At 35.0% G+C, this 17,741-nt stretch overlaps 1 protein-coding gene across 1 annotated transcript; it reads left to right on the forward strand.

Annotated features, from left to right (window-relative positions):
* Positions 1–339: 339 nt before the first annotated feature.
* Positions 340–6,760, forward strand: LOC136856131 (pancreas transcription factor 1 subunit alpha-like). The gene is made up of 4 exons (XM_067133783.1): positions 340–2,731; positions 4,100–4,297; positions 4,472–4,628; positions 5,086–6,760. Exons 1-4 carry the CDS (start codon positions 2,555–2,557, stop codon positions 5,211–5,213), a joined length of 660 nt encoding a protein of 219 aa, XP_066989884.1. The 5' UTR covers positions 340–2,554; the 3' UTR covers positions 5,214–6,760.
* The last annotated feature ends 10,981 nt before the right edge of the window (positions 6,761–17,741 follow it).

The raw sequence follows: 17,741 nt of genomic DNA on the forward strand, positions 1-17,741 counted from the left end.
TTATTATTATTATTATTATTATTATTATTATTATCTTGTGTATGTTGAAATTAAGTTTATTCATTATTATTATTATTATTATTATTATTATTATTATTATTTTAATGAAACTTTCACGACTTAAAGTTTATGAACCAACGGATAATTAGTGAGATTTCCGGACAAATCCGAATCCGGATCCGGTTAAAAATCCTTTCTCATCTTTAGGCAATTTCTTGTATATAAAACCTGATTCTTATCTATAAATCTGTTATATTTTAACCTTGACTTAAACTAAAAATAAATATGAGGAAAAATATATGGGAAGAAATTCATCCATATCTTATGCATCTATCAGCTGGTCCTTCCTTATCCCCCCACCCCCCTAAAAAAGGGGGGCAGGGGGTCCTTTATAAATTCCCTTTTTCGGAATATTTCATAGATGTTACTTTTGAATAATTTATTAGACAGGAATAAAGGCTTTAGCGAGTCACGGCCCATGTTTCTGATGGCCCCGCCCACTTACGGCGATTCTGGTCTCCTATTGGTTGGAAGTGGGTGTCAGGGGCGGAGCTAACGAAGCTCAAATATGCCTTTTAAATTCCTTATTTATCGAATTTACGTTACTTTTACGATTTTTTAAAATAAATATTTATTAAATTAATAACATTTCGAATTTGTAAATATAATTTATTAAATAAACAGCTTTTTAATGGTGGATTTATCGTTAATTTTCAAAACAAAAGTCATCGTACATCCCGCATCCGAGACGAGTTTATTGATAACCCCCGGAGAAACCCACGTGCTTCCCCTGTCACTCTCGTATTACGCTTGTGACAGCCGACGAGGGAAGACGTGTCAGTGTCAGTTCCAAGAGTGCCATATTTTGACGTCTGTCTCTGAGCAGAAACCTTTCAATTCTGAGGACATTATTTATATTTAATCGCCATGGAAACGTCAATATATAAAGTGTTTTAAGTTAAACGGAAGGAGAGTGATTTATACGAGATATCTAAGTTGCATATTGACTGATTTACAGAAGAATTTCATTTAAAAAGACCATTTTTCGTAAACATCAAGATAATATTTGACGAAGCAATGTCATATTTGCTGTTCTCTAAAGCTTGGTAACACGGACCAAATATATTAAGATATATTTCCTGGAATGATATTTCTTAGACAACTTCTTTGGGTTGTGAGAAATTCTACAACTTCTTTGGGTTGTGAGGATTACTACAACTTTCTTGGTTGTGAGAAATACCACAACTTCTTTGGGTTGTGAGGAATACTACAACTTCTTTGGGTTGTGAGGAATACTACACCTTCTCTGGGTTGTGAGAAATACTACAACTTCTTTGGGTTGTGAGGATTACTACAACTTCTCTTGGTTGGGAGAATTACTACAAAATCTCTTGGTTGTGAGAATTACAACTTATCTGGGTTGTGAGAATTACTACAACTTCTCTTGGTTGTGAGAATTACTACAACTACTCTTGGTTGTGAGAATCACAACAACTTCTCTTGTTTGTGAGAATTACTACAACTTCTCCGGGTTGTGAGAATTACTACAGCTTCTCTTGGTTGCGATAATTACAACAATTTCTCTAGGTTGTGAGAATTACTATAACTTCTCTTGGTTGTGAGAATTACTACAACCTTGGTTGTGAGACTTATTATAACTTCTCTCGGTTGTGAGGGTTACTACAACTTCTCTTGGTTGTGAAACTTACTACAACTTCTCTTGGTTGTGAGACTTACTACAACTTCTCTTGGTTGTGAGAAATACTTCAACTTCTCTTGGTTGTGATAAGTGTTGTGACAGAGATCAGGTTTCTGAGTTATTTACCTGAGAAAGAACGACAGTATTGTGGCAGATAAATAACTTACAAGGGAGAGATGATATGAGGTTGTAATTAGCCATTACTGAAGATACAGAATTACAACCAAAAATCACAACCAAAATTCAAAGTACTTTAGAAGGAGGTTATGATGTTATAAGTGATGAGTAAATATTTGTAACCAGTTTAATAGTAATAATTCTTAATCTTCAACCAAACTCAACCTTTTAATACACTCAACCTCATTAAACTAAGAAAAACTCAACAAATTTATTCTTCAACCAAACTCAACCTTTAAAAGACTCAAGCTAAAATACAATCGAAATAACTCAAGAAGTTTATTTGTCAACCAAACTCAACCTTTAAAAAATTCAAATTTATTCTTCGACCAAACTCAGCCTTTAAAAGAATTCAAATTTATTCTTCAAACAAACTCAACCTTTAAAAAAATTCAAATTTATTCTTCAGCCAAACTCAACCTTTAAAAAAATTCAAATTTATTCTTCAACCAAACTCAACCGAAAAAAACTCAATAACTAAAAAAAACTCAAATAAAAAATCCAAAAAATTCAACAAATCTATTCTTCAACCAAATTTAAGTTTTTAAACTCAAAAACTAAAAACTAAAAAAAAAACTCAAATAAAAAAATTCAAAAATTCAACAAATTCATTCTTCAACCAAACTCAAGTTTTTTAAACTCAAAAACTAAAAAAAACAAAACAAAAAAAAACTCAAAATGTATGGCGTGGAGAACGTTGGAATGGAAGCCATGAACAGGCAGTGGTGGTCATCTTCAGGGTATGCAGAGTGGGATGCCCCTCTCTCCTCGGCTTCGCCTATATCCTCCTGCAGTTCTAACGACACTTGGGCGCCTTGGAGCTCTCCTCATAAGAATGCCCAGCTGGGGTCTCAGGTGAGTGGCGCATTGGGATTCTGTATATTTTAATTTGTTTTATTTTTCTGTTTTTTTTTTTTTTTTGTTTTGTGTGTGTGTAATCTCTCTCTCTCTCTCTCTCTCTCTCTCTCTCTCTCTCTCTCTCTCTCTCTCTCTCTCTCGTTGTCCTTATTTTTGTAAAATAAATTCTTAAGCCCAACGGAAAAATGTGAGGAGGAGTAGCCTGCCGGGTGTTAATATACTTTTTTCTTAATAGTCTATTTCATTCAATTATATTTGAAATAAACAACTAAAGCACTTAGCGACGCAAGCCTACTCCAAGCCGAAAGGTAACCCATCCAACTCTTGATCTCTCTCAAAATCGAACCAGTCATAGCCAATCACAAGTATTGCAAACAAACAAACGACACAAAGCAAGGTACAGAAATCGCTTCTCTCCTTCTTCCACCAGGCTTCGGAACTCTCTACCTGCTGACGCTTTCCCTGAGATTTGAAACCTACCATCCTCTTAACTTAGTGTTTTTGTCTTATTATTATTATTATTATTATTATTATTATTATTGTTATTGTTATTATTATTATTATTTAATAATAATAATAATAATAATAATAATAATAATAATAATAATAATAATATTAGTACCATCAAAACCTAATATTCCAGTAACGGCCCATTCCCACTCATCTGTCCAACTCCTCAAACAGAACATCTCTCCATTTTGAATATCTCATTCGGGAGCAAATTCTTATCAGAATCTACTAAAGAGAGAGAGAGAGAGAGAGAGAGAGAGAGAGAGAGAGAGAGAGAGAGAGAAGTCTTATGTTAGAATATATCATCAATAAATTAAGTAATTATTCAAATGCTTTTTCACTGTTACCTAAAGTCTTAAATTTAAGTTCCCTTTAAATTTTTCCGACTTATTATTGTTTATTTTTATGTTTATCTTTTTTTTTATTTATTGTCATCAAATTCTTGTTCTCTTTTCGTTTTTGAGTTTTCGATTTTATGGTCGTTATGTTTGTTGAAGTTTTTCATTGTACTGTTATATTGTGTCATTATAATTTATGTATATTTATGTATATATATATATATATATGCAAATATATATACTTATATGTATTTATATGAATTATATATGTATACATATATATATATTCATATATATATATGTGTGTATATATATATATCTGTATATACATTTACCATAACAGTTGTAATTCGTACATATTTCCACATAATAAAAATACAACCATTAACAACATTTACAACTCTTACGACCTCCCATTTGCCAACAATAACCACAACACAACCAACATTCATAACCCTTCATTTAACAACCCTAAATCTAATAACAAATTCTCTCTTTCTCTCTCTCCCTTCGTCAGTGCCTACAGGAGGAATCCCTGGTCGCGTCCAACGTGCGGGAACACAGAAGAAGGAGGCGAATGTGCCCTCTGGCCCAGGTCAGGCAGAGACAGGCCGCCAATATGCGCGAGCGCAGGCGCATGGCGTCCATCAACGACGCCTTCGAAGGGCTGCGCGCCCACATCCCGACGATGCCCTACGAGAAGCGGCTGTCGAAGGTGAGGATGGGTGTGGGTGGTGGCGTGGGGCGGCGTTCAGAGGGTAGGAGAGGGGTTGTGGTGTTGTAGGATGATAGTCATTATGATAATGATAATAAGCTGTTGATTTAATAATAATAATATATAATAATAATAATAATAATAATAATAATAACCTCCCAATTAACCTGACAGGTAGACACCCTGAGGCTAGCCATCGGCTACATAACCTTCTTATCAGACATGGTGGAGACTAGCTCAGCTAACCACCCCAGCGACCCAGCGGCCACCAACAACAACAATAATAACAATAACAACAACAAGGTGGTTGTGAAGAGCCAGCTCGATGCTTGTAAGTATGTTGTTGTAGTTTTTATGGGTCGGGTTCGATTCCCTGGGCGGGGAGGAAGGGTGTTTTTATGGTGAATCTGATATCATTGTTTCAGGTGATATTGAAGCACCTGGTAAGTAGTTAACTGTTGTGGGTCGCAGCCTGGCTTAAGGAAGGTGTGGGGCTAGCAACTTCATCCCAACATATCTGCTGAAAACCGGGGACTTGTCATCCTGTAGGGAGAACCTTACTGGTTGCTTGTAGAAGGTTCTAAACTTCCAACTCGGAAGGTTCTACTTTTTAGGGATGAGGTTGCTAGCCCATGCCTTCTTTCAATCCGAGCTACAACCCAAAGGAGTCGAGTAACTACCAGGTATATAATTCCCTACTTATTTCAGTAAGGTCACATTATTATTATTATTATTATTATTATTATTATTATTATTATTATTATTATTATTATTATTATCATCCCCAGATCACGGGCAAGAAGGGAACATGTCCCACACCTTCACCGAATTGTCATGGGCGCCCCAGAGACAAGAAGTCATCAATGGCCGAGTGGCCACGTCACTGTGGACCCCTGCGGGTACCCTGACGAACTGAAGTCTCAAGCCTCGCGCCAGAATTGCAATTGATAATCTCTGGTTTATTTTGGCTTGATAAACATCAGGATTGAATCTCCGTTTGTGTTCCGTCTGGGAAAACTGTGGTTTTGGAAGGAGTTTGGAGAACTGGAACACCTAGGAATTAAGTGAATTCTGAAGCTAAGATCTTTGTGTTTTTAGTGTGTGAAAAGAAAGAAGTCTGGAAATGAAGTAATAAGAAAATTATTTAATTTTTAAAGATAAGAAAATATGAATTAATCTCAAGGTGAAATCAAGAAGTGTATCAGAAAAAAGCTTAAAACTTTCCACCTTCTTCGCAATTATATAAAAAACAACTAAGTAAAATTAGAAGCTGAAATCGCCATTAATTTTTTATTTGAAAAACACCAGATTTAAACAATATTAAGACAGAAAAACGCTATTGTAGGCCACAGCGTTCAAATCTATCAATTATAAGACGAGCCGTTGCAAAAGATTTATACCCACTGCTGTATAAGTTTGCAACATTCAATGTTGATACTCACTGGAATCAAAGTTATAGTTATATGAAGTGGTGAGCCGATACAACGATTAATATCTTCGGCGTCAGTACGGTACTGAGGACAGTCAAGGTTTTGAGTTTGATATGGAGGGCCGATACAAAGGTTTCAACAAGCCTTCTCCCCTTACAACGAAGCTGACATAGCACCTAGAAAGCTGAATACTTACAAATCTTCCCTTAGTGCTCAAAGATTACTAGGAAATCGACCTTCACCGAATTAACTTCTAGTCAGTAGTGAATGAGTGAACGTCTCCGTCGAGATTCGCTGCCTATGACGCACGCCCAGCAGATTTTCGGGTAATATCGGATGGGCGTTTTGGTCCTCTTGCGAACCAGCGACCACCACGCAACAGCCCTTGGCGTGCACCTATAGGCGAGATCTCCGGAGACCTGTAATTGTTATTCATTTATGAAATGTATCATTACATGATACCTTTTTTTTCTCTACAGAATTCATTTTTGAGAATCTAGTCCGGTTCTAAACGTAGGATTTGATAGATAGGAGTCATACGTGTCCTCACCTGCTCAAATTCCCCTGTTTGTGGTTTCACAAAGCTGTAATAATCACTTCTCGGTAGGAAATCAAGATAGCGTAAATTTATGAATACATTCCAGTAGGTAAATTTATTGTTATTCTTCCGAATGTGTATGTGTCTTGATACATTCAAAATTTATATTTATTTTGTAAGTTTAAATATGATTTTAATGTAAAAATCTCTCCTCATTGTAAAATATTAAGAAAAATCATAATTTTTTTTGTTTCATTATTTCAAAAGCTGTAATTGAATGCCTGTATCTTGCCCAGACCCGGAACTTTGGAACTCTCTCCCGCCTTTCCTTTCCCCTGTTTCCTATAACCTTCCATTCTTCAAGAGGCAGGAAATCCATTGCTCTTTTTTCGTTTTATATCAGATTTATTCTCTCCGTCAGGCCTGGGCTGCATATGGACATTTAATTTATCCATCGTGTTAGATTCTGAAATATTAATGAAGACATTACTGTAACGTGTGTATATATATATATATATATATATATATATATATATATATATATATATATATATATATATATATATATATATATATATATTCATTTTAATATCATTACCCAAAGCACCTTTGAAATATACTTACAGTAAGTCAGATGATATAGTTATCTGCGTATATAAGTTAAGCCATTTTGTATATATGTTCTGTATATTATGTATATATCATATTATAATAAACTCTCCTAATGACGTCATGATTAAGGATTTATTGACCTAAAATAGGAGAGAGAGAGAGATTGCAAGACGAGTGAGTGTGGAAAACTCTACGGAATAAACACGCCATGTTTCACACACTATTCCTGTTAGCGCCGTTCATTATTAACTCATCAATTTGTCGGTTCTCAGGCCTCATTATAACCCATTGCCGCTTAAAGCAGACCCCCAAGCCTTGTCTCAAGTCTTAATCCTACGTTTAATCTTCCCCTTTCATCCGGACTTGAGACCGACTCGAGTACATATGAACTTTTAAAGATCGTCATTCACAGAAAATCATTTCTCCAAATTGTCTCCAGACTGCGAGCGGTAGTTCAGTAATAATAGCGGCAGTTCAGTAGATATTATCGGTAGTTTAGTAAGTTGTTTAGCGGTAGTTTAACAAGCAGTTACCGCAGATTCACGGTAGTTCGGCGTAGATGAGTTATAGAGTAACCTACATACTTCAGACTCTTACAGTTCCTTGCGTTTTTAAGTTGGTGTTGTGCTCTAAACATTGAGCGGTTATATTTCTGTATTTTCCGTGATTTAAACTGATTTACAATTGTATTTTAATCATATTCATGATTTTTTTCCTATACTACATAATTAGGAGTTAAGTGGTATTTCTGACTGATTTAAACTTATTTACAATTGTGTTTTAATCATATTCCTGATTTTTTTTATTATACTACATAGTTTGGAGTTGATAAGCCGTATTTCTGTCTGATTTAAACTAATTTACAATATAATTTTAATCATATTCCCGATTTTTTACTTAACTACACAGTTAGGAGTTGATAAGTCGTATTTCTGCCTGATTCAAACTGATTTACAATATTATTTTAAAATCATATTCCTGATTTTTGTTCTTTATATACTTAGGACTTGATGAGACGTATTTATGCCCGATTTAAACTGATTTAAAAGCTCATTTTAATCACATATTAATCAGGCTTTATACTCGACATAGCGAATGCTTGAGAAGTCGTATTTCTGACCGATATATATATATTTACAAACTTATTTCATGATATTTCATGAAGACAAATACGTAATTCGCCTTATTTACAAACAAGCTTTTATTTTCTGTGGTAAATTGAATTCATACGTTTTTTAATTAGTTCCTCTATGGCGAGTCTTGTATATTTCTTTGCAGTTTAAGTTTATTTTTACGTTTACAATATTGATTGTTGTCTGGTCAATTTTAATTGCGTGTTTATCATTACGTTGGTTCGGGAAATATGTTCTCGTTGAAGGAAGCTTCTCTGTGATTAAAACAAGCAGTTAATTCTATTGGTGTTCGTGTTCTGAGTATTTTGGAACTAGAGAGAATTATATGTATATATATATATATATATATATGTATACACATATACATTATATGTATACATATATATTATATTATATGTATATATATGTATATTATATATACATGTATATATATATACATATATATATATATATGTATATATATATATATATATATATATATATATATATATATATATATATATATATATATATATATATATATATATATATATAGTTCCAAAATACTAAGAATGCGAACACCAATAGAATTAAGTGCTTGTTTCAATTACAGAGAAGCTTCCTTCAACGAGAATACATTTCCCGAAGCAACACAATGATAAACACGCAATTATAAGTTGCAAGACAAAAATCAATATTGTATAAGTAAAAATAAGCTATAAATACAGTGAAACATAAAAGACTCACCATACAGGGACTAATACAAAATTTACAATTTCAATTTACCACAGAAACTGAAAATATACGGACCCGTGTGAGTCATATTTGAAAATTCAATTGTCTGAATAAAAGTTGTTTGTAAATACTGAAATAAATATATATATATATATATATATATATATATATATATATATATATATATATATATATATATATATATATATATATACATAAATGATATATATATATGAAATATATGAGTTGATGTCGACTCTGCTAGTACATATTCCTGTCGAATTCAGGTCCTGTGTTTAGAATCGACATCAACCCATCTCCAACGTGATAGCTGATTAGTTATTTTGTAACTCTTGGCTAATTATTTAAGATATTTCCTAGGTTAAGTGTGTTCGATATTAGATATATAATGCAGTACAGTCGATTTTGAGAAATCGACCGTCTTTTGTTTATGTTTTTGCTTTCATTCCCGAAGGGCTGGAACTAAACATGGCGCCCCGCGAACACTCCATCAAATTGAGACAGTGTTCTAAGAATCATTAAGCAATGGTTTTCCTGAAGTTACACTTAATCGCCGGGTATTCGACCCTCTATTCCTAGCAAACGCCGCTCAAGGATGTAAACATCTTCCGGCCAACCAATCAAGACGCCGGATAAGGGAGTGAGGGGGAGTCAGGCAGCCAATCAGATCGCAGCATTTCACGCGAGGTGCCAAATGTTGCCGTATGATTCGCTACCTTGCAAATATATATGTTATGTTTTTGTGCAGTTCGGCAGCTGTTGGTAGCCGCCCATTGACCGAGAGACATTAATGCTCGTTTTTCATTGTTGGGGGAGAAAAAGAGAGGTTGGGAGAGAGGGTGTTAAATGCCTCGAAGACTGGTGTGGGTCTCTCTCTCTCTCTCTCTCTCTCTCTCTCTCTCTCTCTCTCTCTCTCTCTCTCTCTCTCTCAGCCCTACAATTTACAATATTAAGATAAAATGTAACCAAATATCTCATTCATTTTACCCTGGGGATATCTTACACTAAAGGCGAATTATAATTGATGAGTGTATCTGTCCCGACCAGGATTCGAACCTGTGCCTTTTGGTACAGATACAGTGATAAATAGTCGACTTATCTATTTGACTATCAGTGGTAAAGGAATTGGATCATAAGTGATGTTTGTAACTCTATAAATATATATATATATATATATATATATATATATATATATATATATATATATATCTATAATTTATAATCTTTACGTTTTTGTCTAAATAATTCTAATAATAATAGTAAATAATATCAACGCCCTTCTTGCTCGGAAGTCGATGCCAACTCCCCCAAGCACTCCAGAGTTCAAAACCTTGAAATTTGAACTCCAATTACACTCCACTCCACTCCAAAGGCCAATGAGGCCCAAATCATATCTCATTGATACCCATTTGTAGGTGAAGGCACCCAGCTGCGCAGCTTTCTGCCCTTTTAAACTTTAAATCCACCCATTTTTTATCTCCTACCACTTGGCTGTCCAACTCCTTAAACTGTACCTTCGTCCTGTCTATGAGACTAGATAGTGGTTCATTAATCAGTTTCTTTCCCTATACTGCCATGCTTTGGAAATTCGCTTCCATTTGTCGTTGTTTCCTGCAGGCCTGGGCTACTAAAAGACATTAGGTTACCTATTCAATCAGCTTCTACTTTTTAAAAAAACGAAAGCAGGAATAGAATTCCAAAGCACAATCGATGAGGGAAAGACGCAATTGCTGCCTAACAATCTTAGGATTGCCGATTTCCACTTGGTGAATGTGAGAAGAAGTAGCCTGACGGGTGAGAGAAGTAATGTTCGACATAATATTATGACAATTTGTGCGGTTTATAACTGGTATCCCCATTTTGATGGTTATAGAAAGTCAGTAAATTGCCCCTCCCGTCAGCCTCTCCCGAGTAGGAGATCAGTGAGAGAGAGAGAGAGAGAGAGAGAGAGAGACTCTTTTAAGTACTCTTCAAGTGTTTGTGGTAGAGAGAGTACATATGTATGTGTCGCCTTTTTGCAACTGTAATGACCCTTCCACGCCCCTCTCTCTATCTCTCTCTCTCTCTCTCTCTCTCTCTCTCTCTCTCTCTCTCTCTATACACTCTCTCTCTCTCTTATAACTCCATTTAAACCCTCGATGTTTGGTGAGGGAGGGATGAGTTTCAATCACGTGTATCTAGAGAACTTTTTTTATATATTTTTTTTTATTTTGATTTTATGTCGTCCGTTCTTTATTTGTTATTTTCGTAGTTTTTCGCAATTATTTTATTTTTTTTTGTTTGCACTCTTTCTTTGTTGCGTATATGTATATTATATATTCATATATTATTATTATTATTATTATTATTATTATTATTATTATTATTATTATTATTATTATTATTATACACATTTAAATACACCTTAGTTAAATTAATGACTGATTAGATAAATATAAATAAATAGCAATATACTCTGAGAACATGAATTATTATTATTATTATTATTATTATTATTATTATTATTATTATTATTATTATTATTATTTATTTATTATTATATTTCTATTCTCATTTTTAGTATCGCTTCCATCCTTTCCACGGCAAGTCAAATAATTCCACCCCTTCCTTTTGGGAAAGGGGGATGGGGAGGGGTGCTCTGTATGGCCCACCCAACCCACGAAATCTTTCCCGTACCGTCCCCTCAACCCCAGCCCTTACAAGCGGCCGCCTGTGTCAATGCAAGATCTATTGTATCAGCTGCCGTGTCTTCCATTACGGCGCCATTAACCACCCATTATTTTCACGCTTAAACCGCCCTCCCATTCACCCCTACCATTCAAACCACACCCCACGGGAGTTATTCACCCCGCAGCTTACATATACACACTCCCAACTCGCCTCAATCACCCCGCAAATGCTTTGATGCTTTTGTTCATCATTCTAACAAATTTCTTGATTCTCGTGACGTAAAAAGATTCCCTCTTAAGGAGCTTCGTAGGGGCAGCTAAGTAGCACCTTGTTGTGCTACTTTAGGCTACTGATTTGCCTAAGTTCCGTGCTCCTTTTGATTATAGTTTAATGGTTAATAAGATTTTTTTTTAATGTTACTTTTCGAGTAGATTAATTGGCCTGTACGTCATAGGTCTAGTGTCAAGTTATTTTCAGCATTTCTCTGTATTACACGATTCTAGTATATATATATATATATATATATATATATATATATATATATATATATATATATATATATATATATATATATATATATATATATATATATATATATTAGAGGTTCGATCATGTTTAAAGAATGGAGCATATTAGGCTGATATCCACTATACAATTCTAGACCTATTGTCAGTTGGAGCACCAAAGTCAGTCTAATAAATAAAATATAGAATCCATTGTCCCATTGTCCAAAAATATAAAATATTAATAAAAAAATATAGAAAAATATCGATCTAACTTATGATATCGATTGAAACAGATCGAAGGAATAAAAACCATCATTTTGTACCCTCTCCCGTCCGCTCCTAAATGGGGCAGGTGTGCCGTTATAAGTGACACCTTCCCCGTCTATTTAAACGGGACGGGAGAGAGACGGTTGATTTGCCGTCACGGTTAGACAGAGTGAAGAGACAATTAATTGTGAATAATTAATGCGCTCGCTTGGGGTCAAACAGGCGATTTTTTAAGGATATTTTCGTATGAATATTTCGAGTATTTGTTGCGCTTTTCAGTGTAGGTCTAGTTTTTGGCGTTTGTAATTAGTTTAAGAATTCGAAAAAAAGAGGAATATATTGATTTAAAACGTTAATTACACTCAAAATATATTTAAAATATTAGTAACACTGCACCCACGTCCTAAACAATTACGTTACGGACACGCGAACATACCTAACCTAGACCTATATCCCACTTGAGTTTAAAAGCCACGAGGGTCCGCCTAGACCAGGTATTTATTTCTCTTTATCTCGCGGTAAAATGGCCCATTTATCACAAAGCTAGACTGCTAATCAACGCAGGTCACGTAAGGCCATTAAAAAGCATACCCCAGGTCTGTTTCGTTTATTAAATGCCCCAGAAACGGGGTTATTAACGGCAATTTGTCTGTCGACCGAAATCAGGCGTTGTTTCATATATTACGATGGTGACGTCATGAGAGATCTCCCACGCTGTTCGGTTGCTTTGAGCGTTTCCGTTCGGCTGGATTTGAAATTCGAATTTTTTGGATTACTTGCTTGTTTATTGTGGTTTATTAAATAGATTAATGGATATCTTATATTTTAAATAAATTCAGCACGCTTAGAAACGCCTTATGAATTTATAATTGTCGGATGTGAAGGCGATGCCAGAGTCAGCACCATCCCTCCGGACGATGCAAAGTCCAGGTGTCGTTCCGGTGCGGCGCTTATTTTGATGGGCTTTGAAAGAGAGAGAGAGAGAGAGAGAGAGAGAGAGAGAGAGAGAGAGAGAGAGAGAGAGAGAGAGAGAGAGAGAGAGAGAGAGGAAATGGTTCGTAATTCTCTCTTTATACATATAAATGTTTTTAATATATTGAAATATGTATCCTCGTTGAAAATAGTAATTGTGACGTCATCGAGAAATCTGACTAAATAAATGTCTGCGCATTTCTGTTAGTCTGTTCTTGTCCGGCTTTCTGTTTATATACGATCTCACTCTTGAATTACATTACAAAAAGGTATATAACCTGTCGTATCGTCTATTATACCAATGAATGAGAAGTTTTATACGAAAATAAACAAGAAAATGACGAAAAATCTACGTCACAAATCCACCATTATTGATGGCAGTCAAAATATTACGGCAGGACTTTGAGCCACCTGGTACCCAAAACACGAGATGCCCCCTGATAGGTGGCTCGGGTTAATGACGTCACATTGTTCGCGCGTCGTTACTGGCTCCTTATCAAGTGTTTACATCTTCCCGTTTTCTGTGCGATCTTTATCGAAGTGACCCATACCCCTATTCACAATCCCCATAAAATTGGCCTGCAGAATATTTTGGGGTTGGCCCACTGGGGCGTATATAGACGTCATGGGTTGATTAGCCAACATCTGGGTGTTGTTCTGTGTTTCTGTGAATCTACTACACATGTTCTAAACACCAGACAAATTATATATTTATGTCATGTTTTTAATTAATATATAAAATATGACTTCGTCTGGAATTACTTTTACCTGTTCTTCGTCACGTCTTTGGTAAATCTGCAATATCTCTTCATGATTTTTTTCTTTGTCAACTAAAGATAAGTAAATAATCATTATATATATATATAATCTAGGAAATTTGAATAACTAATAAATTTGTAAATTTGTATTCCATATTGTATTATTTAGATGATTTATCCATTTATTTAATTAGCAATGACACACATCTTCATTTCTTTCTTTTGTTAATATGAGTATTTTACTCTGTAGATGCTTTAATAATAATAATAATAATAATAATAATAATAATAATAATAATAATAATAATAATAATAAACTACCGTAGCTGGTGGAGGAAGAGAGAGAGAGAGAGAGAGAGAGAGAGAGAGAGAGAGAGAGAGAGAGAGAGAGAGAGAGAGAGAGGGGGGGGGGAGAAGATGCAAGCATGCACTTTTAAATGCACATTTGGAGACCTGTATTAATTCAGTATTCACACACAAAACGATTATCTATTCACATGTCAATTCACATATGTCTATTCTGTCACAGTAGCACTTATATGTGATTTTGATAGAGTAAACATGTACATTAAAGTAGTTTTTTGTTTTAATTTCCCAGAAAAATTCCCCTTGTCAGAATTTACAACTGACAATTCATGCAACGAAACAGTATATTGAAGTTCTGCTGGGATATAATGTGAACGCCTATTTTTGTCATTTTTCATGAGCATGTTAAAGTCCCATAAGAAAAAGCTAACTTAAGATGTACAAAAACTGATTAAAGAGATCTTTGTTTCATGAGTATTTTTTTTTATAATTTCCTCATTCTTTTCATCAATCATTGCACTGTCGAAAGGAATTACAGGATGCCCCCAAGGGCATGAACCCATGCTGGCATAAGGCCAGCTAAATCTATACATCTAAATTTATACACCCAAACATCAATAGGGAATCAAGACTAGTGTAAGCTCAAGGATCGTAGCTCCCATTAAATAGACCTACCTCTAATCTCAATTATCAATATATTATCTTATCATTGAAAATTAGGCAGTATTGTAATCTGATTAATATGATCATTTAGCATTTTATTTTACCAATTCCCAATAATGATAAAAAGTATTACAGATGATTGTGCAATTTATTTTTACAAAAAATGTACGTAGGAAACACACTCTAGATAAATTTCAGATCAGTTGTTTACATTGCGCGAGAACTGTAAGGTATCACATAGTCTCCAGCGCATACAAAACGTCACAACGCGAAGGACAAATGATAATTAAAATACATTAACGGATGAAATTGTTATAATACGAGAATAAATAGTATTTAAAATAGTTATTTTTATATTATTAAAAAGTATTTTCATGGTTAATAAGGCTAATTACTTTAAAAAAACGTTATTTAAGTCACTCGTGTTGTCTATTTGTATGATATAAACACTTACCTTCCTTAAGTAACGTCAGTCTCGCAGTAAACACCGAAGCATGAAGGAGTGTGTAGTCAAATACCTGTCCTCGGGTGTAAATCAAACACCCAGGTGTATCAGTTGGTGTGGGGACACAGTTGCTTTTGCGGCCGACACGGAATATTATTATATAACCCTAAGGTAGGCTTTTAGGGCGTTAATTGGGGTTAATGGCGTCTTACATAGGGCCATTATGACGAAGGCCTGTGATTTGACATTAAATGTCTCGTCAGATATATTTAACTTTTACCTTTTTTTTTTTATCAGGTTGCCCAATTTTTGTGGGCCAATTGGGTACAATACCCAAATTATACACTAATGTGATTCCGTTAGCGACGTTATTCCCACGGGGGGGCGGGGGAGACCAGGGGCTTAGGTCCAGGGGGTGGGAGGTTAGGTCACGACGTCCGAGATTAGGTCAGGTTATGGTAAGTCTGGGTAGGTCACATGCCCTCTGGAATGCCCACTACAGAAATGCCCATGAGGCCTACAGTAGCCTCGACCCCTTACTCTCTAGTATCTACTCTGTGTAATATATTGATCTTTGGCTTTGAAAAGTAAATTTTAGTTATATCTTATTAAATTCTGGCGTTTTTCGTAATTTACAACCGTTTTCAATTTTACCCGTACCCCGTGGTTTGTGTGGTATTGGTACTTAGGCTATAAGGATGTGTCGTCACCTAACCTACTGTAGGGAGCGGCATCTGGCCTGACTCCCGTCAGCTTGCCTCTTACTTGTAAGTCTTTGAAGATGGTCTTGTATTAATGAAAAGTTTATTTAATTGAATGTGGTTTTTCTGGTTTGACCACAATACCAAATGCCTACAGAAGGATCACTTATAACTGTTAGCTTACCTTTGCATTTTCACAAATTTTACCTGCAAAACATCGTAGTTCCATGATACCTATAAATTTTCAGTGTATCTTCCAAGATTACAATCCCCGTTTTGTGATTTTCATAAATTCTCAATGCTATAAATGTTGGGTAGAGCCTTAGGATAATACTTCCAAATTCTTCTTCAGGATCATTCACTGATGATATCTTTCCACATAGCCTGAGACAGATCTTATGCGCCCAGTGACTGTTTAAGGCATCAAGAGGAAAATGTTAAATAAGAAAACTTCTTCATTTTTACATGTAATCCTTCATTATAGACAGTCACTGTCCTACTGAAGATATTTCTGGGGAAAAATGGGAAGATTCTGAAATTACCCACAGACTTGTAAATGAGAAAAACCATTTGATTGGGGTGGAGAAAGCAGTAGGAAAAAGAGGCCCTGCATTTACACGGGAATTTGACAAGGATAAATTAAAGTCATACTTTAGCCTCATTTATTTGTAATGGAAGACTGCAAAAGGAATAGGGAATTTTGAGTGTGAAAGAGAAAAAAATTGATTAGCATCAACAGCAATACTGAAATAGGCTTGTGCTCAAAACATGAGAAGACAGTTCAAAAATGTTTTATGTGTAGATGTGGTTCTGGTGTGTAGCCTAATCACTAAAAACACATGCAATATTCACATTTTAGCTACTGAACCAGTGAAATATGTTTTCAATGTGTGATAATAATTTTGTCTTTGATTCTTATTAATTTTTTATATATGGCCTTCAGACATGCTTAGTTAGTGCACTACAACTCTCCACCCCCAAAATCTAATGGCAATGGAGAGGAAGTAATGAAGAATAAATGAAAAACAGGAATCAACTGTACCCTAACCTAATTTAGAACATCAGGTCCTACCTTACTTGACCAGACCATAATGGTTTGGTTCCCTTTTTAGTTAGGGACAGAGAGTAAGCCAAGCATACAGTTTTGGTGATTTTTTTTCTGCTGATTTAAACATCAGTTTTTCTTTTTATTATTTTTTTTTTAAGAATTCTTTTCTACAGTGACAGCTGAATAAAAACCACAGCATGATTTGTAACGTCACAGATAACAAGGAAAAATAATAGCTTATTAGTTGTGGTCAGCAAGAAATTTTCTGGCTCTGGTACAGACTAGACTTGCAAAAGTTGACTGACATTAAGGTTTCCTAACACAATGGCTGTCTTACATAAGTCATTTTATGGAAGTATAGCTTGTGGCAGTCAACATTCTTTTTCTAGCAATCTCCAGCAAAGGGGGTTTCTTATCATTGATTTTAATGTGTGCAATTGTTAGTGCCTCCTATGGTCTGTATATAGTATTTTACCAAATGATATGCTCTGGGTATTTTTATATTTTAGCTGTACACAAGTACAGGCTCACTGTATTTCATGTAGGTTTTGTTGCCTTTCCATATTATGGAGATAGAGGCTTTCCTGCTTGAGGTAGACTTTTATTTGGATCCACATTTTGGGGATGCATAGTCTTAGACAATCTTCAGAGTATAGCTGG

This window comes from Macrobrachium rosenbergii, chromosome 34, assembly GCF_040412425.1.
Source record: "Macrobrachium rosenbergii isolate ZJJX-2024 chromosome 34, ASM4041242v1, whole genome shotgun sequence".
Classification (NCBI taxonomy): domain Eukaryota; kingdom Metazoa; phylum Arthropoda; class Malacostraca; order Decapoda; family Palaemonidae; genus Macrobrachium; species Macrobrachium rosenbergii.

What these genes read in the sequence shown, in the direction of transcription:
- LOC136856131 (XM_067133783.1), top strand. Translation starts at nt 2,555, where the DNA reads ATGTATGGCGTGGAGAACGTTGGAATGGAAGCCATGAACAGGCAGTGG. An exon ending in ACGAGAAGCGGCTGTCGAAG is followed by an intron (nt 4,298 to 4,471) that starts GTGAGGATGGGT and finishes TTAACCTGACAG; the next exon opens with GTAGACACCCTGAGGCTAGC. An exon ending in GAAGAGCCAGCTCGATGCTT is followed by an intron (nt 4,629 to 5,085) that starts GTAAGTATGTTG and finishes TATCATCCCCAG; the next exon opens with ATCACGGGCAAGAAGGGAAC.